General features: G+C 38.4%; 1 protein-coding gene across 4 annotated transcripts in view; it reads right to left on the bottom strand.

Annotated features, from left to right (window-relative positions):
* LOC100370432 (acetyl-CoA carboxylase-like) overlaps positions 1-25,117 on the bottom strand; it is a 111,417-nt gene that overhangs the window by 39,682 nt on the left and 46,618 nt on the right. For 2 of the 4 annotated variants that reach the window (XM_085506621.1, XM_085506620.1), the window contains exons 27-35: positions 22,604-22,627; positions 20,399-20,539; positions 20,000-20,099; positions 19,597-19,710; positions 18,807-18,905; positions 13,254-13,391; positions 12,356-12,523; positions 10,705-10,865; positions 7,548-7,659 (exon numbers count right to left, since the gene is read on the bottom strand). In XM_085506621.1, coding sequence (XP_085362747.1) covers positions 7,548-7,659; positions 10,705-10,865; positions 12,356-12,523; positions 13,254-13,391; positions 18,807-18,905; positions 19,597-19,710; positions 20,000-20,099; positions 20,399-20,539; positions 22,604-22,627 — 1,057 coding nt within the window. Of the gene's footprint in view, positions 1-7,547; positions 7,660-10,704; positions 10,866-12,355; positions 12,524-13,253; positions 13,392-16,539; positions 16,606-18,806; positions 18,906-19,596; positions 19,711-19,999; positions 20,100-20,398; positions 20,540-22,603; positions 22,628-25,117 lie in introns of all 4 variants that reach the window. The other 2 variants (XM_085506618.1, XM_085506619.1) reach the window with 2 other exon arrangements.

Here is a 25,117-nt window from a genome sequence, read left to right as displayed (position 1 = left end):
ACACAGATTGCATAGGTACATACCTGTCCACTACTAGGGTCTGTCACCTCCTTATACAGACTGATATCCAGATAGTATCCAGACTCATTGGTGAGGAATACACAGATTGCAATGGTACATACCTGTCCACTACTAGGGTCTGTCACCTCCTTATACAGACTGATATCCAGATAGTATCCAGACTCATTGGTGAGGAATACACAGATTGCATAGGTACATACCTGTCCACTACTAGGGTCTGTCACCTCCTTATACAGACTGATATCCAGATAGTATCCAGACTCATTGGTGAGGAACACACAGATTTCAATGGTACATACCTGTCCACTATTAGGGTCTGTCACCTCCTTATACAGACTGATATCCAGATAGTATCCAGACTCATTGGTGAGGAATACACAGATTGCAATGGTACATACCTGTCCACTACTAGGGTCTGTCACCTCCTTATACAGACTGATATCCAGATAGTATCCAGACTCATTGGTGAGGAATACACAGATTGCAATGGTACATACCTGTCCACTACTAGGGTCTGTCACCTCCTTATACAGACTGATATCCAGATAGTATCCAGACTCATTGGTGAGGAACACACAGATTTCAATGGTACATACCTGTCCACTATTAGGGTCTGTCACCTCCTTATACAGACTGATATCCAGATAGTATCCAGACTCATTGGTGAGGAATACACAGATTGCAATGGTACATACCTGTCCACTACTAGGGTCTGTCACCTCCTTATACAGACTGATATCCAGATAGTATCCAGACTCATTGGTGAGGAATACACAGATTGCATAGGTACATACCTGTCCACTATTAGGGTCTGTCACCTCCTTATACAGACTGATATCCAGATAGTATCCAGACTCATTGGTGAGGAATACACAGATTGCAATGGTACATACCTGTCCACTATTAGGGTCTGTCACCTCCTTATACAGACTGATATCCAGATAGTATCCAGACTCATTGGTGAGGAATACACAGATTGCAATGGTACATACCTGTCCACTACTAGGGTCTGTCACCTCCTTATACAGACTGATATCCAGATAGTATCCAGACTCATTGGTGAGGAATACACAGATTGCATAGGTACATACCTGTCCACTACTAGGGTCTGTCACCTCCTTATACAGACTGATATCCAGATAGTATCCAGACTCATTGGTGAGGAATACACAGATTGCAATGGTACATACCTGTCCACTATTAGGGTCTGTCACCTCCTTATACAGACTGATATCCAGATAGTATCCAGACTCATTGGTGAGGAATACACAGATTGCAATGGTACATACCTGTCCACTACTAGGGTCTGTCACCTCCTTATACAGACTGATATCCAGATAGTATCCAGACTCATTGGTGAGGAATACACAGATTGCAATGGTACATACCTGTCCACTATTAGGGTCTGTCACCTCCCTATACAGACTGATATCCAGATAGTATCCAGACTCATTGGTGAGGAATACACAGATTGCAATGGTACATACCTGTCCACTATTAGGGTCTGTCACCTCCCTATACAGACTGATATCCAGATAGTATCCAGACTCATTGGTGAGGAACACACAGATTGCAATGGTACATACCTGTCCACTATTAGGGTCTGTCACCTCCTTATACAGACTGATATCCAGATAGTATCCAGACTCATTGGTGAGGAATACACAGATTGCAATGGTACATACCTGTCCACTATTAGGGTCTGTCACCTCCTTATACAGACTGATATCCAGATAGTATCCAGACTCATTGGTGAGGAACACACAGATTTCAATGGTACATACCTGTCTACTATTAGGGTCTGTCACCTCCTTATACAGACTGATATCCAGATAGTATCCAGACTCATTGGTGAGGAAAACACAGATTTCAATGGTACATACCTGTCCACTATTAGGGTCTGTCACCTCCTTATACAGACTGATATCCAGATAGTATCCAGACTCATTGGTGAGGAATACACAGATTGCAATGGTACATACCTGTCCACTATTAGGGTCTGTCACCTCCTTATACAGACTGATATCCAGATAGTATCCAGACTCATTGGTGAGGAAAACACAGATTGCAATGGTACATACCTGTCCACTATTAGGGTCTGTCACCTCCTTATACAGACTGATATCCAGATAGTATCCAGACTCATTGGTGAGGAATACACAGATTGCAATGGTACATACCTGTCCACTATTAGGGTCTGTCACCTCCTTATACAGACTGATATCCAGATAGTATCCAGACTCATTGGTGAGGAACACACAGATTGCAATGGTACATACCTGTCCACTACTAGGGTCTGTCACCTCCTTATACAGACTGATATCCAGATAGTATCCAGACTCGTTGGTGAGGAATACACAGATTGCAATGATACATACCTGTCCACTACTAGGGTCTGTCACCTCCTTATACAGACTGATATCCAGATAGTATCCAGACTCATTGGTGAGGAACACACAGATTTCAATGGTACATACCTGTCCACTATTAGGGTCTGTCACCTCCTTATACAGACTGATATCCAGATAGTATCCAGACTCATTGGTGAGGAATACACAGATTGCAATGGTACATACCTGTCCACTATTAGGGTCTGTCACCTCCCTATACAGACTGATATCCAGATAGTATCCAGACTCATTGGTGAGGAATACACAGATTGCAATGGTACATACCTGTCCACTATTAGGGTCTGTCACCTCCTTATACAGACTGATATCCAGATAGTATCCAGACTCATTGGTGAGGAATACACAGATTGCAATGGTACATACCTGTCCACTATTAGGGTCTGTCACCTCCTTATACAGACTGATATCCAGATAGTATCCAGACTCATTGGTGAGGAACACACAGATTGCATAGGTACATACCTGTCCACTACTAGGGTCTGTCACCTCCTTATACAGACTGATATCCAGATAGTATCCAGACTCATTGGTGAGGAATACACAGATTGCAATGGTACATACCTGTCCACTACTAGGGTCTGTCACCTCCTTATACAGACTGATATCCAGATAGTATCCAGACTCATTGGTGAGGAATACACAGATTGCATAGGTACATACCTGTCCACTACTAGGGTCTGTCACCTCCTTATACAGACTGATATCCAGATAGTATCCAGACTCATTGGTGAGGAACACACAGATTTCAATGGTACATACCTGTCCACTATTAGGGTCTGTCACCTCCTTATACAGACTGATATCCAGATAGTATCCAGACTCATTGGTGAGGAATACACAGATTGCAATGGTACATACCTGTCCACTACTAGGGTCTGTCACCTCCTTATACAGACTGATATCCAGATAGTATCCAGACTCATTGGTGAGGAATACACAGATTGCAATGGTACATACCTGTCCACTACTAGGGTCTGTCACCTCCTTATACAGACTGATATCCAGATAGTATCCAGACTCATTGGTGAGGAACACACAGATTTCAATGGTACATACCTGTCCACTATTAGGGTCTGTCACCTCCTTATACAGACTGATATCCAGATAGTATCCAGACTCATTGGTGAGGAATACACAGATTGCAATGGTACATACCTGTCCACTACTAGGGTCTGTCACCTCCTTATACAGACTGATATCCAGATAGTATCCAGACTCATTGGTGAGGAATACACAGATTGCATAGGTACATACCTGTCCACTATTAGGGTCTGTCACCTCCTTATACAGACTGATATCCAGATAGTATCCAGACTCATTGGTGAGGAATACACAGATTGCAATGGTACATACCTGTCCACTATTAGGGTCTGTCACCTCCTTATACAGACTGATATCCAGATAGTATCCAGACTCATTGGTGAGGAATACACAGATTGCAATGGTACATACCTGTCCACTACTAGGGTCTGTCACCTCCTTATACAGACTGATATCCAGATAGTATCCAGACTCATTGGTGAGGAATACACAGATTGCATAGGTACATACCTGTCCACTACTAGGGTCTGTCACCTCCTTATACAGACTGATATCCAGATAGTATCCAGACTCATTGGTGAGGAATACACAGATTGCAATGGTACATACCTGTCCACTATTAGGGTCTGTCACCTCCCTATACAGACTGATATCCAGATAGTATCCAGACTCATTGGTGAGGAATACACAGATTGCAATGGTACATACCTGTCCACTACTAGGGTCTGTCACCTCCTTATACAGACTGATATCCAGATAGTATCCAGACTCATTGGTGAGGAACACACAGATTTCAATGGTACATACCTGTCCACTATTAGGGTCTGTCACCTCCTTATACAGACTGATATCCAGATAGTATCCAGACTCATTGGTGAGGAATACACAGATTGCAATGGTACATACCTGTCCACTATTAGGGTCTGTCACCTCCCTATACAGACTGATATCCAGATAGTATCCAGACTCATTGGTGAGGAATACACAGATTGCAATGGTACATACCTGTCCACTATTAGGGTCTGTCACCTCCCTATACAGACTGATATCCAGATAGTATCCAGACTCATTGGTGAGGAATACACAGATTGCAATGGTACATACCTGTCCACTACTAGGGTCTGTCACCTCCTTATACAGACTGATATCCAGATAGTATCCAGACTCATTGGTGAGGAACACACAGATTTCAATGGTACATACCTGTCCACTATTAGGGTCTGTCACCTCCCTATACAGACTGATATCCAGATAGTATCCAGACTCATTGGTGAGGAATACACAGATTGCAATGGTACATACCTGTCCACTACTAGGGTCTGTCACCTCCTTATACAGACTGATATCCAGATAGTATCCAGACTCATTGGTGAGGAACACACAGATTTCAATGGTACATACCTGTCCACTATTAGGGTCTGTCACCTCCTTATACAGACTGATATCCAGATAGTATCCAGACTCATTGGTGAGGAATACACAGATTGCAATGGTACATACCTGTCCACTATTAGGGTCTGTCACCTCCCTATACAGACTGATATCCAGATAGTATCCAGACTCATTGGTGAGGAATACACAGATTGCAATGGTACATACCTGTCCACTACTAGGGTCTGTCACCTCCTTATACAGACTGATATCCAGATAGTATCCAGACTCATTGGTGAGGAACACACAGATTGCATAGGTACATACCTGTCCACTACTAGGGTCTGTCACCTCCTTATACAGACTGATATCCAGATAGTATCCAGACTCATTGGTGAGGAATACACAGATTGCAATGGTACATACCTGTCCACTACTAGGGTCTGTCACCTCCTTATACAGACTGATATCCAGATAGTATCCAGACTCATTGGTGAGGAATACACAGATTGCATAGGTACATACCTGTCCACTACTAGGGTCTGTCACCTCCTTATACAGACTGATATCCAGATAGTATCCAGACTCATTGGTGAGGAACACACAGATTTCAATGGTACATACCTGTCCACTATTAGGGTCTGTCACCTCCTTATACAGACTGATATCCAGATAGTATCCAGACTCATTGGTGAGGAATACACAGATTGCAATGGTACATACCTGTCCACTACTAGGGTCTGTCACCTCCTTATACAGACTGATATCCAGATAGTATCCAGACTCATTGGTGAGGAATACACAGATTGCAATGGTACATACCTGTCCACTACTAGGGTCTGTCACCTCCTTATACAGACTGATATCCAGATAGTATCCAGACTCATTGGTGAGGAACACACAGATTTCAATGGTACATACCTGTCCACTATTAGGGTCTGTCACCTCCTTATACAGACTGATATCCAGATAGTATCCAGACTCATTGGTGAGGAATACACAGATTGCAATGGTACATACCTGTCCACTACTAGGGTCTGTCACCTCCTTATACAGACTGATATCCAGATAGTATCCAGACTCATTGGTGAGGAATACACAGATTGCAATGGTACATACCTGTCCACTACTAGGGTCTGTCACCTCCTTATACAGACTGATATCCAGATAGTATCCAGACTCATTGGTGAGGAATACACAGATTGCATAGGTACATACCTGTCCACTACTAGGGTCTGTCACCTCCTTATACAGACTGATATCCAGATAGTATCCAGACTCATTGGTGAGGAACACACAGATTTCAATGGTACATACCTGTCCACTATTAGGGTCTGTCACCTCCTTATACAGACTGATATCCAGATAGTATCCAGACTCATTGGTGAGGAATACACAGATTGCAATGGTACATACCTGTCCACTACTAGGGTCTGTCACCTCCTTATACAGACTGATATCCAGATAGTATCCAGACTCATTGGTGAGGAATACACAGATTGCAATGGTACATACCTGTCCACTACTAGGGTCTGTCACCTCCTTATACAGACTGATATCCAGATAGTATCCAGACTCATTGGTGAGGAACACACAGATTTCAATGGTACATACCTGTCCACTATTAGGGTCTGTCACCTCCTTATACAGACTGATATCCAGATAGTATCCAGACTCATTGGTGAGGAATACACAGATTGCAATGGTACATACCTGTCCACTACTAGGGTCTGTCACCTCCTTATACAGACTGATATCCAGATAGTATCCAGACTCATTGGTGAGGAATACACAGATTGCATAGGTACATACCTGTCCACTATTAGGGTCTGTCACCTCCTTATACAGACTGATATCCAGATAGTATCCAGACTCATTGGTGAGGAATACACAGATTGCAATGGTACATACCTGTCCACTATTAGGGTCTGTCACCTCCTTATACAGACTGATATCCAGATAGTATCCAGACTCATTGGTGAGGAATACACAGATTGCAATGGTACATACCTGTCCACTACTAGGGTCTGTCACCTCCTTATACAGACTGATATCCAGATAGTATCCAGACTCATTGGTGAGGAATACACAGATTGCATAGGTACATACCTGTCCACTACTAGGGTCTGTCACCTCCTTATACAGACTGATATCCAGATAGTATCCAGACTCATTGGTGAGGAATACACAGATTGCAATGGTACATACCTGTCCACTATTAGGGTCTGTCACCTCCTTATACAGACTGATATCCAGATAGTATCCAGACTCATTGGTGAGGAATACACAGATTGCAATGGTACATACCTGTCCACTACTAGGGTCTGTCACCTCCTTATACAGACTGATATCCAGATAGTATCCAGACTCATTGGTGAGGAATACACAGATTGCAATGGTACATACCTGTCCACTATTAGGGTCTGTCACCTCCCTATACAGACTGATATCCAGATAGTATCCAGACTCATTGGTGAGGAATACACAGATTGCAATGGTACATACCTGTCCACTATTAGGGTCTGTCACCTCCTTATACAGACTGATATCCAGATAGTATCCAGACTCATTGGTGAGGAACACACAGATTGCAATGGTACATACCTGTCCACTACTAGGGTCTGTCACCTCCTTATACAGACTGATATCCAGATAGTATCCAGACTCATTGGTGAGGAATACACAGATTGCAATGGTACATACCTGTCCACTATTAGGGTCTGTCACCTCCTTATACAGACTGATATCCAGATAGTATCCAGACTCATTGGTGAGGAAAACACGGATTGCAATGGGTGGCGAAGAGGCAGTCAGTCTAAAATAAAAATAAATATCTTTGTATAAATTTTCATATCATTCATGTCACTACTGATTTAAATACTAAATCTGTAGACATTTTGTGTACAATATCACTGAGTTTGTTTTTGTACAACATGCTATGTCTATTCAAACAGCTTTCCTATATTTTATTTATACACTATGTATTATTACTGACAAATGAATTAAATTCATGTGATTTTTATACTTGTAGAAAATGATTTAGGGATGAATGCATCACAAACTTATCACTGGATGCAGATGATGCAGACATTCCCTGCAAAGTTATTCCTTGTCAAGTTATTCCTTGTCAAGTTATTCCTTGTCAAGTTATCCCCTGTCAAGTTATCCCCTGTCAAGTTATTCCCTGTCAAGTTATCCCCTGTCAAGTTATCCCCTGTCAAGTTATTCCCTGTCAAGTTATCCCCTGTCAAGTTATCCCCTGTCAAGTTATCCCCTGTCAAGTTATCCCCTGTCAAGTTATCCCCTGTCAAGTTATCCCCTGTCAAGTTATCCCCTGTCAAGTTATTCCCTGTCAAGTTATTCCCTGTCAAGTTATTCCCTGTCAAGTTATCCTCTGTCAAGTTATTCCCTGTCAAGTTATTCCCTGTCAAGTTATTCCCTGTCAAGTTATTCCCTGTCAAGTTATTCCCTGTCAAGTTATCCCCTGTCAAGTTATTCCCTGTCAAGTTATTCCCTGTCAAGTTATTCCCTGTCAAGTTATTCCCTGTCAAGTTATCCCCTGTCAAGTTATTCCCTGTCAAGTTATTCCCTGTCAAGTTATTCCCTGTCAAGTTATTCCCTGTCAAGTTATCCCTGTCAAGTTATCCCCTGTCAAGTTATTCCCTGTCAAGTTATCCCCTGTCAAGTTATCCCCTGTCAAGTTATTCCCTGTCAAGTTATTCCCTGTCAAGTTATTCCCTGTCAAGTTATTCCCTGTCAAGTTATCCCCTGTCAAGTTATCCCCTGTCAAGTTATCCCCTGTCAAGTTATCCCCTGTCAAGTTATCCCCTGTCAAGTTATCCCCTGTCAAGTTATTCCCTGTCAAGTTATCCCCTGTCAAGTTATCCCCTGTCAAGTTATCCCCTGTCAAGTTATCCCCTGTCAAGTTATTCCCTGTCAAGTTATTCCCTGTCAAGTTATCCCCTGTCAAGTTATCCCCTGTCAAGTTATCCCCTGTCAAGTTATCCCCTGTCAAGTTATTCCCTGTCAAGTTATCCCCTGTCAAGTTATCCCCTGTCAAGTTATCCCCTGTCAAGTTATCCCCTGTCAAGTTATCCCCTGTCAAGTTATCCCCTGTCAAGTTATCCCCTGTCAAGTTATTCCCTGTCAAGTTATTCCCTGTCAAGTTATCCCCTGTCAAGTTATCCCCTGTCAAGTTATTCCCTGTCAAGTTATCCCCTGTCAAGTTATCCCCTGTCAAGTTATTCCCTGTCAAGTTATCCCCTGTCAAGTTATTCCCTGTCAAGTTATTCCCTGTCAAGTTATCCCCTGTCAAGTTATTCCCTGTCAAGTTATCCCCTGTCAAGTTATTCCCTGTCAAGTTATCCCCTGTCAAGTTATTCCCTGTCAAGTTATTCCCTGTCAAGTTATCCCCTGTCAAGTTATTCCCTGTCAAGTTATTCCCTGTCAAGTTATCCCCTGTCAAGTTATCCCCTGTCAAGTTATCCCCTGTCAAGATATCCCCTGTCAAGTTATCCCCTGTCAAGTTATCCCCTGTCAAGTTATCCCCTGTCAAGTTATTCCCTGTCAAGTTATTCCCTGTCAAGTTATTCCCTGTCAAGTTATCCCCTGTCAAGTTATCCCCTGTCAAGTTATCCCCTGTCAAGTTATCCCCTGTCAAGTTATCCCCTGTCAAGTTATCCCCTGTCAAGTTATCCCCTGTCAAGTTATTCCCTGTCAAGTTATCCCCTGTCAAGTTATCCCCTGTCAAGTTATTCCCTGTCAAGTTATTCCCTGTCAAGTTATCCCCTGTCAAGTTATCCCCTGTCAAGTTATTCCCTGTCAAGTTATCCCCTGTCAAGTTATTCCCTGTCAAGTTATCCCCTGTCAAGTTATCCCCTGTCAAGTTATCCCCTGTCAAGTTATCCCCTGTCAAGTTATCCCCTGTCAAGTTATCCCCTGTCAAGTTATCCCCTGTCAAGTTATTCCCTGTCAAGTTATCCCCTGTCAAGTTATCCCCTGTCAAGTTATCCCCTGTCAAGTTATCCCCTGTCAAGTTATCCCCTGTCAAGTTATCCCCTGTCAAGTTATCCCCTGTCAAGTTATTCCCTGTCAAGTTATCCCCTGTCAAGTTATTCCCTGTCAAGTTATCCCCTGTCAAGTTATTCCCTGTCAAGTTATCCCCTGTCAAGTTATCCCCTGTCAAGTTATCCCCTGTCAAGTTATCCCCTGTCAAGTTATCCCCTGTCAAGTTATCCCCTGTCAAGTTATCCCCTGTCAAGTTATCCCCTGTCAAGTTATTCCCTGTCAAGTTATCCCCTGTCAAGTTATTCCCTGTCAAGTTATCCCCTGTCAAGTTATCCCCTGTCAAGTTATTCCCTGTCAAGTTATCCCCTGTCAAGTTATTCCCTGTCAAGTTATCCCCTGTCAAGTTATTCCCTGTCAAGTTATTCCCTGTCAAGTTATCCCCTGTCAAGTTATCCCCTGTCAAGTTATCCCCTGTCAAGTTATTCCCTGTCAAGTTATCCCCTGTCAAGTTATTCCCTGTCAAGTTATTCCCTGTCAAGTTATCCCCTGTCAAGTTATTCCCTGTCAAGTTATCCCCTGTCAAGTTATTCCTGTCAAGTTATTCCCTGTTAAGTTATTCCCTGTCAAATTATTTCAAGTTATTACTTGTCACTGGGTATTTGTAAATCTAATAAAACACTTGTGTATACCAAAACTAGTTTAAGAATTATAAAGCTCAGTTGGCTGCCTGAACAGAGTATAGCATTATGGGAAAAATAAAGTTTTTGTTTCTATTAAAACAAGTTTGGGTAACCGTATTTCAATATTTTTTTGAATTTAGCCAATATCAGAGAGTGTACAAGTATATATGTACCTGACTGTCAACTTAAGTTCTGCCTGTAACACTCTCAGTTTCCATAACCTAGCACCATATCGTAACACCATAGAACGAATGTCCTCTTCTATCTTGCCAGGGTCCATGATAACAGTTGGTACAAAGTTCAGAAAAACATGATTACAATCAGTACGCTTGGCCTGAAATAAACAACAAGTATTATTGTCATGATTCAGTAAATTACAGTGGATGGAAATGGCTGACATGACATGCAACTCCCATCAAATATAGGACAGTTGTATGGTCATTTGAAACAAATTATTTCGAAAAGAAAACAATATACATGCAATAATATTCATGTAAGTTGACTTGTATGGTAAAGTGGTTCCAAATTATTGATTGTGAAGATAACACAACATGTAAGACTGAGGGTACCTAAAATGCATGGTACAAATAGGATAATATAATCAAGTTTAAAACAAGATATGACAGAATAATTTACCAGGGAATGGGAGGATGAATGACTTACCAGAGGATGGGAGGATGAGTGGCTTACCATGGGATGGGAACATATGTGACTTACCATGGGGTGGAAGGATGAGTGACTTACCAGAGGATGGGAGGATGTGTGACTTACCAGAGGATGGGAGGATGTGTGACTTACCAGAGGATGGGAGGATGAGTGACTTACCAGAGGATGGGAGGATGAGTGACTTACCAGAGGATGGGAGGATGAGTGACTTACCAGAGAATGGGAGGATGAGTTACTTACCATGGGATGGGAACATATGTGACTTACCATGGGATAGGAACATATGTGACTTACCAGAGGATGGGAGGATGTGTGACTTACCAGAGGATGGGAGGATGTGTGACTTACCATGGGATGGGAACATATGTGACTTACCATGGGGTGGAAGGATGAGTGACTTACCAGAGGATGGGAGGATGTGTGACTTACCAGAGGATGGGAGGATGTGTGACTTACCAGAGGATGGGAGGATGTGTGACTTACCATGGGGTGGAAGGATGAGTGACTTACCAGAGGATGGGAGGATGTGCGACTTACCAGAGGATGGGAGGATGTGTGACTTACCAGAGGATGGGAGGATGAGTGACTTACCATGGGATGGGAACATATGTGACTTACCATGGGATGGGAACATATGTGACTTACCATGGGATGGGAACATATGTGACTTACCATGGGGTGGAAGGATGAGTGACTTACCAGAGGATGGGAGGATGAGTGACTTACCAGAGGATGGGAGGATGTGTGACTTACCAGAGGGTGGGAGGATGTGTGACTTACCAGAGGATGGGAGGATGTGTGACTTACCAGAGGATGGAAGGATGTGCGACTTACCAGAGGATGGAAGGATGTGCGACTTACCAAGGGATGGGAGGATGTGTGACTTACCAAGGGATGGGAGGATGTGTGACTTACCAGAGGATGAGAGGATAAGTGACTTACCAGAGGATGAGAGGATAAGTGACTTACCAGAGGATGAGAGGATAAGTGACTTACCAGAGGATGAGAGGATAAGTGACTTACCAGAGGATGAGAGGATAAGTGACTTACCAAGGGATGAGAGGATAAGTGACTTACCAGAGGATGAGAGGACAAGTGACTTACCAAGGGATGAGAGGATAAGTGACTTACCAGAGGATGAGAGGATAAGTGACTTACCAAGGGATGAGAGGATGCTACTTCCATTTCATCTAATGCTTCCAACAATCTTCTTTCACCTTCATTTTGCATATATTCAAATGATGCTTCCTTAGTCACCAAGTCAGAGTGGCGGATGATTGCTCGTACAAAGAAGCGATAATCCGTCACTTCCTGACCTTGTTCTACCTGTGTAAAGATAAACATGTATATTGTTGAAGAAAAGAACAATGATCCACAAAAGACGAGTTCACAGTTTGTTACTTTACTAAGTAAGCACAGTGAGGATTTCATAAATATTCACAAACTGTTACAGTAGATTTTTTACAAGATTTGCTTTGTTTCTTTGTGTGGTTACCAAGATGTCACAATTTGTCTTGCACCATCAGCATGTATAAATACAAAATAAGTTTCTCATATTTTACAACAATTTTGTAAGTGTAGCTTAAAGGATGACAGGGTTTTGAGGTGATGAGACATGCTTGTCATTCTATAACTGGCTTCTAACATAGTTGCAATGCATGCCAACGTTTACTCCAATTGATGACTTATTCAGTCAGATCGCTATATTGATTCTAACACGGGCATACTTCAATCTGATTGGTGAAAATGGCCCAACCATGTTAGAAACATTGTAAGGCAAGTACCATACTTGCAAGAGCAACACTTTCACCGTCTGACAGCTGACTAGAACCTGAAACTGACTTATTGGTTGGAAAGAGTTTGTGGGTTTTAAGGCTGTATTTAGAACTACTGTAACAGTGTACAAAACTTCCATGGAATCACATCTCCATTATTTGTATGCTAAATAACACAGATTTACCTCTGTGAAACCTTTTCAGGTTGTTTAGGTTTTTTAGGTGGTTCCCCAAGAATAAATAAATTGTTTGGCTGGTACTACAACTTAATAACCACTTACTTTGGCTGATCCAAGATACAGATGCATTCGGTGATTCTCAGTGTACATGGCTTGAAGGTCAAAGTTACGCATTCTGTTGATTTCAAGTTGAAAGGCTAATGCTGGTTCCAAGTGGCGATAAATTCGGTCCTCTTTAAACTGCAAAAGAGATGAAATTGAGATTGTCTAAAAATCAGAAAAATTACAATAGAGAAAAAAATGTACAAACCAGCACACAACTCCCAACACAAGAAGACATGCAAAAAAGTATAATGAGAAGTGGAAAGATTTAAAGGGAAAATGGAATCTTACCAAGGGTTCATGAGGAAAAGGATTTATGACTTCTACACTGATGTGATGTAACAAGTGGTAAGATTTGTGTAAACAGTGAGATCTTACCAAGGGTAGATGAGAAAAAGGGTTTGTGACTTCTACACTGTTGTGCTGTAACATGTGATAAGATCTGTGTAAACAGTGAGGTCTTACCAAGGGTAGATGAGAAAAAGGGTTTGTGACTTCTACACTGTTATGATGTAACACATAAGATCTGCTAATGAGATCTTACCGAGGGTAGATGAGAAAAAGGGTTTGCGACTTCTACACTGATGTGATGTAACAAGTGATAAGATCAGTGTGAACAGTGAGATCTTACCAAGGGTAGATGAGAAAAAGAGTTTGTGACTTCTACACTGTTGTGATGTAACACATAGGATCTGCTAGTGAGATCTTACCAAGGGTAGATGAGAAAAAGGGGTTTGTGACTTCTACACTGTTGTGATGTAACAGGTGGTAAGATCTGTGTGAACAGTGAGATCTTACCAAGGGCAGATGAGGAAAAGGGCTTGTGACTTCTGAACTGATGTAATGTAACATGTGATAGGATCTGTGTAAACAGTGAGATCTTACCAAGGGTTGATGAGAATATATATAGGGTTTGTGACTTCTACACTGATGTGATGTAACAGATGGTAAAATCTGTGTGAACAGTGAGATCTTACCAAGGGTAGATGAGAAAACGGGTTTGTGACTTCTACACTGATGTGATGTAACATGTGATAAGATCTGTGTGAACAGTGAGAACATAATGATGACATACCAAGAGCTCCACATAATTATGACAAACTAGGGGGCTATAATGAATGATGACATACTAGGGGGCCCTAATGAGTGATAACATCTGTGTTAAGCGATAACATGAAAGATCCCATGCAGTGTCGGATATGGGACGATAAAACAATGGTAGTCTAAATCAGGGTGGTTGAGTCAATTAGAAAAGAATAAACAGAAAAAAAAACATTATATCAAATTTGTTAGATCAAAACTGAATACTAAACATACAAACAAAAAATAAAACTATATGTCAAACAGTGCCTGAAAAGATGATGAAATATTGAAATTAAATAATGAATTAATAAATATATTACTGAATTTGAAATAGTCGTAAAATGAAACAAACACAGCAGATGGTTATGATTTTTTTCATTGATCAACATTAGTTCTGTTAGTAATAATTAAATGCACTAGTATGGATAACACTTTACAGAAAAACAAACATGCACTATTAGTTGATGTATTCATACAAACATAATAATGGCGGTTGTGATGTAGTTAAAATGAAAAGATAGGCCATGGATGGTTAAAAAGGTTAAAGATTTATCACCAGTAGTTATTATGTTACATACAAGGTTATTGACCAATTAAATTATTGCACTGTTTTAGAATTATTTGTACGAAGAATGATTAACACCTTTAATTCTTTCACTATCGAGATAATTCCTCACCAGAGGTCTAAGGAATCCTGCTGAATGATGACATACTAAGGGCTCCTATCAAGTGTTGATATACTAAGGGGTCCTACTAAGTGATGATACACTAAGGGGTCCTACTAAGTGATGATACACTAAGGGGTCCTACCAGGTGATGACACACTAAAAGGTCCTACCAGGTGATGACATACTAAGGGGTCCTACCAGGTGATGACACACTAAAAGGCTCTACTAAGTGTTGACATACTAAGGGATCCTACCAAGTGATGACACACTAAGGGGTCCTACCAGGTGATGACACACTAAGGGGTCCTACCAGGTGATGACACACTAAAAGGCTCTACTAAGTATTGACATACTAAGGGATCCTACCAAGCGATAACACACTAAGGGATCCTACCAAGTGATGACATACTAAGGGGTCCTACTAAGTGATGACACACTAAGGGATCATAACAAGTAATGACATACCAAGGGATCCTACCAAGTGATGACATACTAAGGGATCCTACCAAGTGATGACATACTAAGGGATCCTACCAAGTGATGACACACTAAGGGATCCTACCAAGTGATGACACACTAAGGGATCCTACCAAGTGATGACACACTAAGGGATCCTACCAAGTGATGACACACTAAGGGATCCTACCAAGTGATGACACACTAAGGGATCCTACCAAGTGATGACACACTAAGGGATCCTACCAAGTGATGACACACTAAGGGATCCTACCAAGTGATGACACACTAAGGGATCCTACCAAGTGATGACACACTAAGGGATCCTACCAAGTGATGACACACTAAGGGATCCTACCAAGTGATGACGCACTAAGGGATCCTACCAAGTGATGACACACTAAGGGATCCTACCAAGTGATGACACACTAAGGGATCCTACCAAGTGATGACACACTAAGGGATCCTACCAAGTGATGACACATTAAGGGATCCTACCAAATGATGACATACTGAGGGATCCTACCAAGTGATGACATACTAAGGGATCCTACCAAGTGATGACATACTAAGGGATCCTACCAAGTGATGACATACTAAGGGATCCTACCAAGTGATAACAACCCTTGCACTTTAGTTTTCTTTTTAGTGTTCCTTAATATTTCAAAATTTTGCTCTATTATGGAAAATGATTGTCATATATTTCTATTGATATGACTAATATAGATACACATTTAGCCAGTTTTTAGTGGGTTATTAAACTTTTCATTAAATATTCAATAAGTTCTCTTGAACAATGCATTGCACACATGCTAGGTAACATGCACATGCTAAATTTGAGTTATGCTTTCCATCTCAAACTTGTTAATCACCACATGGACATTTTTAGCTGCTCTGTAAAGCCTAAACAATTCTTTTACTATGGGTAATAAATCATTCACTTTATTAATCAGCCAGGACCTAGAGAAATGATGGTAATGTTGGAATTGTCTGCACATTATTAGAGGGGTGCCATTTTATGTGCAAAAAACATGCATACAGCTTTCATGCAGTCTTTTGTAAATGGTGTTTAGAGATACCTCTAACACTGAGTCGGAGTCTTTTACATCGGCATCAGAAAAATAAAAATAATCTTTGACAGGTGTCTATAAAATAAATGAAAGAAATAACCAAATAAATAAACAACTAAAACAAATTCTAAGTCTAAACTGTCAATATAATTTTGAGGATCAGGGCTACCTATATGACTACACTATGTTTGCTTTCAATGTGTGAAGCTGTCATGTAATGTTATATATGACTACACTATGTTTGCTTTCATTGTGTGAAGCTGTCATGTAATGTTATATATGACTACACTATGTTTGCTTTCAATGTGTGAAGCTGTCATGTAATGTTATATATGACTACACTATGTTTGCTTTCATTGTGTGAAGCTGTCATGTAATGTTGTATATGACTACACTATGTTTGCTTTCAATGTGTGAAGCTGTCATGTAATGATATATATGACTACACTATGTTTGCTTTCAATGTGTGAAGCTGTCATGTAATGTTATATATGACTATACTGTTTGCTTTCAATGTATGAAGCTGTCATGTAATGATATATATGACTACACTATGTTTGCTTTCAATGTGTGAAGCTGTCATGTAATGTTATATATGACTACACTATGTTTGCTTTCAATGTGTGAAGCTGTCATGTAATGATATATATGACTACACTATGTTTGCTTTCAATGTGTGAAGCTGTCATGTAATGATATATATGACTACACTATGTTTGCTTTCAATGTGTGAAGCTGTCATGTAATGTTATATATGACTACACTATGTTTGCTTTCAATGTGTGAAGCTGTCATGTAATGTTATATATCCCAGAGTTATATGCAACTTTGTGATTTCCAATCAGCCAGCAAGATTTTAAATGTCCATCCTTAACAAGGATCATCTGGTGGCAGTCATCTTGGTGTGAGATCTTCTATCTTGTATTGACAGAACTGCATAATTGGTGATTGGGTTGTTAACTGGGCACAACTTGAACAAGTCAATATTATACTGTCATCTGAAGAATTCTGAAGCATTTTCTTAATTCTGATTTTATCGTTTTTTCAGTTGAATTGATAAATGTGATATGACACATTTTTGGGATGAGTGTACCTCATTGCACACAATAAAGAGACATTGTACACTAATGAAAGATTATTCAAGTACACTACAGATGAGAACAACAACAATGCAGACAGACAGATTCACAGACAGACGCAAACACTAAATCTTCATGCCATAGGTCATACCAGGGAAATATATTTTCTACTCACTTTGGCACTTTTATTCTGAGAGAAAACACCACAAGTGATTATTGAAAAAGAGTAATAGTCCCTCAGTATAAATGCATACATTCTAAGTTGAACAGGATAAATGTCATAAAATAGATGTGTGTGCATAAGTGGATGATTGGACAAACAATGGTAAAATTGGCAAATATCAGGAAAACACGTAATAACATTCAAATGAACTGTCATGTTTTGGACCATTTCTTATTTTATAGTAAAATAGTGGAGGGGGAACTAAACTATCAATCCTCAAAATATGATGCTAACATGTTGGGTACACAGAACTGTCTCAGAGATTTGTTGAGAAAAAAACCATGCAACTTGTTTTCACACCCAAATAGTGTTTTATTCTCTACCATCATTGTGACTCTGTCGTAAATACCATGGTAACAAATACCATGGTTACAGAGGTCAGGGAAATAGTGGAGGTAATAACAGTGGAGAATGTAACACTATGTGGGGGATAGAAAAAATCTTATGGCTATTTCATTCTCAATAAGATCTTGATGACCATTAAAGCAAGACAATTGGAATAATGTCATTTGTGTCATCAATGGCTAAGATTCATTACACAGAAAAACCTGAAATATATATCACATTACTAAAGTACTATTTTCGATCACGGACTGACATCACACTTTTCAACTTTGCAGTGGAAGTCCATGGGGGGGGTTCACACATTGAGGAAAGTGCAGTGAAACCCATCGGTGAATCACAAGTGGCTATTTTTTTCACTCTATGGTAATTTTTGCTGAAAATACCATTTTGAATAACATTTCGTTGTTTATTTGTTTTTTGTTGGTTACCCAGATTAAAGGCAAGAATATAAATCTTCTGCCTATTAAGCGAATAAAAAAGTTGATAACTAATTAAAAAAAACAATATAGTATCAGCCAACAAAGGATTAGATAGCGTACTGTAAACTTGATTTGTTTTTTCGATTGTGTACTGCTCAAAACACGTCAACGATAATAGTAAAATGAATAAAATGACAATCAGTAACTTACATCAAACCTTGCTCTGTACGTAAAGAACTTTGGGAATTCTCTTGGCTGCAGTACTAAAAAGGTAAGTCTTCTTATTCCATTTTGGAACAAAAGTTCTTTCTGTAAAAATAGAAGAAACAAACTATATTGTTGACAATGTTGTTTGGATTTCATAATTGGTGATTGGGTTGTTAACTGGGTACAACTTAAACAAGTCAATATTACACTGTCATCTGAAGAATTCTGAAGCATTTTTTTAATTCTGATTTATCGTTTTTTCAGTTGAATTGATAAATGTGATATGACACATTTTTGGGATGAGTGTACCTCATTGCACACAATAAAGAGACATTGTACACTAATGAAAGATTATTCAAGTACACTACAGATGAGAACAACAACAATGCAGACAGACAGATTCACAGACAGACTCAAACACTAATCTTCATGCCATAGGTCATACCAGGGAAATATATTTTCTACTCACTTTGGCACTTTTATTCTGAGAGAAAACACCACAAGTGTTTATTGAAAAAGAATAAAAGTCCCTCAGTATAAATGCATACATTCTAAGTTGCACAGGATAAATGTCATAAAATAGACTGTTAATATTGTCATACTGCCATCGATCCAATGGTGGTAAAGATGAAGAAATGACAGATAAAAAAATGTTTGACACCAATAAATGGCTTCTTGGAAAACAAACAAACAGAGTAATTAGCGACTAATTTCAGATGTTAGTCAAATCACTTTAAGACATGTCTATGATGATAACATTTCCATCCTGTAACCTGTTGCTATGACAACTCACCTTGCTCTGAGCATATCTGAGAAAAGTCTCTGATAGTTCATTATCATCAACTTTATCAGACTTCAAGGCAACATTGATAATGTGAATTGGTTCATCCATAGAGTCTGCATCAGTCTATTAGAGAGGAAACAGTAACCATGACGATGATAATCGGTTTAGCAGTTATGAAACAAAGAACTGCATACTGATTAACAGCTAAATTGAGTTTAAATTCTAAAGTCACTTTTGGGATTGAGGGCATGTAACATTCAGTATTATTGAGGGGCCAATTGAATTGGAAAGCATATTGCATATGGACTGTATAGGGTGTATGCCAAAGTGGATTCGGTGTGCTGTAGTGGGTACATGGTATTTATTAAAAGAGTATTGAAAGAGTACAATGAACTGGAATTGTACAAGTTACCTGAGCACTGTCGTATAGTTTTTCTGTGCTAGATGTTTCCATATAACCTGGACTCTCAGGTGGACTATGTGAAAACATCTCAAGTATTCCATCAAAATGGCTGCAAAACACAACAATGTCACTCAAATTAAGTAATCTATACTAGATGTCAAAATGTTTGTTCTTGTAAACAGTGTTGTAGGATTGACAGACATCGCATTTCACCAAATTAGTAAAGACTTGAACTCAGATATTCCATGCATGTGACCAGAGCAAAACTACTACAATGTTATCAATGTTCAAGATTAACCTATGATATGTTGACAACAAAAATGAGCGGCATTTTATTTTAAACATTTCATAATAAAGTAAACTTTAAATTTGTGTTTGATAATAAAGTAATTCTTCATAATGTCTTACTTTTGAAAGTCATCTTCACTGTCAAAGGCACACATCACACCCATTCTCTGACAAGGGGGTGGCTGATTATCCAAGTCAACCATATCTTCACTTAGACTGGCTACACGAGGTGGACTGTCAATATGTTTTTGTTGAATCATCCTGAATAAAGAACAACTCAGGAAATAAATATTTTCTTACAAAAACTTACAATATTTGTAATATTCAAATAGTGAGCACCTGTCCGTAGTGAACACCTGTCCGTAGTGAGCACCTGGCCACAGTGACCTGCCCACAGTGAGCACCTGGCCACAGTGACCTCCTGGCCATAGTGACCACCTGCCCACAGTGACCACCTGCCCACAGTGACCACCTGGCCATAGTGACCACCTGGCCATAGTGACCACTTTCAGGCAGTCTCAATACATAACATAAGTAATCTGTGTATAAAGACAACCTGTCTGATGTGACCATTTCAGCAATATTTTTGTAAATTCACCTTTGCTCAGAGATAAAAATAATAATTAGCACTCTGTTTATGAAACAATTTCAAATTTTATCAATCAAATTTATTTGATTTTGATAAACTTAAATAAATGTTTTGTACAAATAGTATCATCTCATTATGTCATGTGTATGAGTTGGCATAAAAACATAATTCAACCTCTATATAAAGACCACCTGTGTATAAAGACCATTTCAATGAAGTCCCATTGATGGTCGTTATATACAGTGTATAACTGCTATGCAAGCAATAGTGGAATTAGTGTGTTAAGAATCAATAATGTGACTGGTAGTGGCCCTGTAAAGCACGTGTTAATGTCACATGGCCTATATTTATGATAATAAAAACAAAAATTAATCTCCAGCAGTTCTGCATGCTAAGAGCATTAGCCCCCCCCCCCCCCCCATGTATTCATTAGGTACCATTTTTCATTAGAAATCTAAGACAACAAACAAATGATATTGTTCTATGTTAATTTGCAGTGCCATGCAAAGTGACAATATGTTCCTGTTTTTATTTTGAGTTTATCAAACCTGAATGCAATCACAGAGTACAACTGTTCATTTACATCATTACACGGCCAAACCAATCAGAATGTGTTTTATTCATACAATTAATTCTATTGCACACATACAGTGAAAAAAGTTATTAAAAACTAATTAAAAAATAAATAAATTACAAAACATGCAATTATACTGACTAGAAAATAAAGTTTGGAGTTATAGCATCTCATGCGTTGAAATAAACAATCAATCAATGCTTACAAAACAAACATCGTGCATAGATCAGTAACAATAGTTTGCAAATAATAATTGCTATTCAGATGATAGTAGTTCAAAGTACACTTAAATCTTATCTAGTGATTGTGATAATAATTTAAATAATGGTTTTCTGTAAAACATATCTCGCATGATTTAATCATGTCTACCTTTCAACATAACTACACATCTAAACTAGCACCATACTTTAGACTAGGTTTTCCTTTCATTCAGTTATGAGTTACATTTGTCTTCCTATAATTGTCTTTCATCAAATATTTGTGAGATTTATTTAGTTTTTTTCCTCTATCGAAATCCCTATAGATTTTTATTTATGTGCAGATTTGTCTTCAAAGTTCACAACCCATGACAAGTTCTTCAAAAAAATAAAATACCTAGTTTGTACAGTTTGATGTATTCACATTTCTAAACACATTCATTATGATTTAGATTGTGTTTCTATGGGTTGTGATGAATAACTGGATTTCATTTCTCCAGACGACAAATATAAAAAATGTATACAAGTATAAATAAGTATAAATAAGTATAAAAACAAAGAGAATCAGGTACTACAATATTTTAAAGTTTATTCCTTCAGAAGCTTCTACAAAATCAAAATTAATCCTCAATTCATGAGAAAATATTTTCACGAATCAGCAAATATTGTGAAATCTCAACATATACTCACTGTATATATAATTAAATTACTAAATCATGTATTACTGGTAGCAGTAACATCAACAATAGACAGCAATTCAATTCAATCTACAATTTACTTATACTAAAAACAATTTGGCTTAATAATATTAAATAAGGTGAAATATATAATGAGAAGATCCACATGCCACAAAATACACACACATTTACTATGACTTGTGAGAAGAGATATATTGATGTGAAAGGAATAATAACTCTTCCAACAAACCAGGTTCAAAGTTATAGATAATATTATAATACTATTACCTTTGACGTGGAAATGTCACATGACTTGAGTGCAAAGAGAACAAGATGGAATAACATTACAATTTGTTAAATGATACAAAATGTTAAATGTCACACATATGTGACATGCATCTTCCTCATTCACATCATATAAAGGCCTTGTCTGTAATCCCTGGGATCTCACACCATCACATATTGTTAAATAACTCATTTCTTTGACATATTTACTCCCAGCATGGAAGGTTTAGAGGAGAAAGATGACTTTTAATCTGATTTAATTGCATTGTTTCAAACTCAATCCACTGTAAACCACTTGTTTTAGGTGCTAGAAAGGAAAAAGACTTTATGACATTCGTAATAACACATTTTCCTGAAAGCCATTGACACTTCATGTTGTAAGACAGCAACAAAATGTTCACAGCAACAACTCTCAAAATTTGTGATTAAAGCAGTATTTTCTTATCAACATGAGTGCCCTGATTTTTGTTTTTGAGATAAAGATCAGCAGTGTTATTTACTCAACAAAACATGGTGAACTCATAATTTCTGTGATAAAACATAATTCTAATTGTGCAAAAAAAAACAGTATATATCTGTAGTATGGTTGAAATAACTATTCTACAAAAGATGGTTGATGGCTTTGCTGACATACTCAAAATAACCCGACTTCTAAATCTAGAAAAACATGTCCTGGAAACTCTGATCCTTTTTATGTGTGCTGATGTGTGCTGGTGAAATAAACATGATTTTCACTTTGACCACTTTTGTTTTGATAACTTTGGTACAAATGAACATAACTTTCTATTGGTTGTAAGCCTTTATTTAAATTTAAAAAAAATAATAAACAAGCAGCCTATCGGCTAAGATAGCTCCGCTGTTAGCAATGCACATTTCAATTAAAGAACTGAAGACATCATTAGAAAATGAACAATATAAATAGTATCAAAGCAATCGGACTTACAGTTTTTAACAAGAACTTAGAAGTCGAAAATATCACTTTTTACCAAAAATTACAAAAATATTCACCAAAATAAATTAATTAGAGAATTGAAGATATCATCACAAAACGAACAAATCTGAGAGAGGTCCACATGTAGTACCTATATATGTAATATCAAAGCAATCGGACTTTAATACAGTTTTCAACAAGAAGTCAAAAATATCACTTTTTACCAAAAATGACAAAAATATTCACCAAAATTAGAGAATTGAAGATATCATCACGAAATAAACAAATCTGAGAGAGGTCCACATGTAGTACCTATATATGTAAGTATCAAAGCAATTGGACTTGCGGTTTTTAACAAGAAGTCGAAAATATCACTTTTCACCAAAAAATGACAAAAATATTCACCAAAATTAGAGAATTAAAGATATCATTACAAAATGGACAAATCTGAGAGAGATCCACATGTAGTACCTATATATGTAATATCAAAGCATTTGCACTTGCGGTTTTTAACAAGAAGTCGAAAATATCAGTTTTTACCAAAAATGACAAAAATATTCACCAAAATTAGAGAATTAAAGATATCATTACAAAATGAACAAATCTGAGAGAGGTCCACATGTAGTACCTATATATGTAATATCAAAGCAATTGGACTTTTGGTTTTTAACAAGAAGTCGAAAATATCAGTTTTTACCAAAAATGACAAAAATATTCACCAAAATTAGAGAATTAAAGATATCATTACAAAATGAACAAATCTGAGAGAGGTCCACATGTAGTACCTATATATGTAATATCAAAGCAATTGCACTTGCGGTTTTTAACAAGAAGTCGAAAATATCAGTTTTTACCAAAAATGACAAAATTATTCACCAAAATTAGAGAATTGAAGATATCATCACGAAATGAACAAATCTGAGAGAGGTCCACATGTAGTACCTATATATGTAGTATCAAAGCAATTGGACTTGCGGTTTTTAACAAGAAGTCGAAAATATCAGTTTTTACCAAAAATGACAAAAATATTCACCAAAATTAAAGAATTAAAGATATCATTACAAAATTAACAAATCTGAGAGAGGTCCACATGTAGTACCTATAGATGTAATATCAAAGCAATTGCACTTGCGGTTTTTAACAAGAAGTCGAAAATATCAGTTTTTACCAAAAATGACAAACATATTCACCAAAATTAGAGAATTAAAGATATCAACATGAAATGAACAAACCTAAGAGAGGTCTACCCAAGGTACATAGACACCAAGTATCAAAGCATTTAGGCTTGTAGTTTTCAAGAAGAAGTCGACAAAGTAAAACATTGACACGGACGACGGCGACGACGGACAATCACTCATATGATAAGCTCCGCTCGACAAAGTCGACAGCGGAGCTAAAAATTATATAAAATTAAATAACGGTGATCATTGTGGGTGGCAGAGCAATAATATTCTCTCTCCTCCAATAATAACTTCCATGCTTCCAGTTTATTGCCATTGAAAAGTCTGCTCTCATGAGATGAACCTCAAACCAAAGTTTGATTATATAGCGCTCTCACATGTGACAGACAAATACTACTGTTTCTT

This window comes from Saccoglossus kowalevskii, chromosome 12, assembly GCF_978046115.1.
Source record: "Saccoglossus kowalevskii chromosome 12, keSacKowa6.1, whole genome shotgun sequence".
In the NCBI taxonomy this organism is placed as follows: Eukaryota; Metazoa; Hemichordata; class Enteropneusta; family Harrimaniidae; genus Saccoglossus; species Saccoglossus kowalevskii.
The sequence above is the reverse complement of the archived record's forward strand: the minus strand, read 5'-3'. Positions and strand labels throughout refer to the sequence as shown.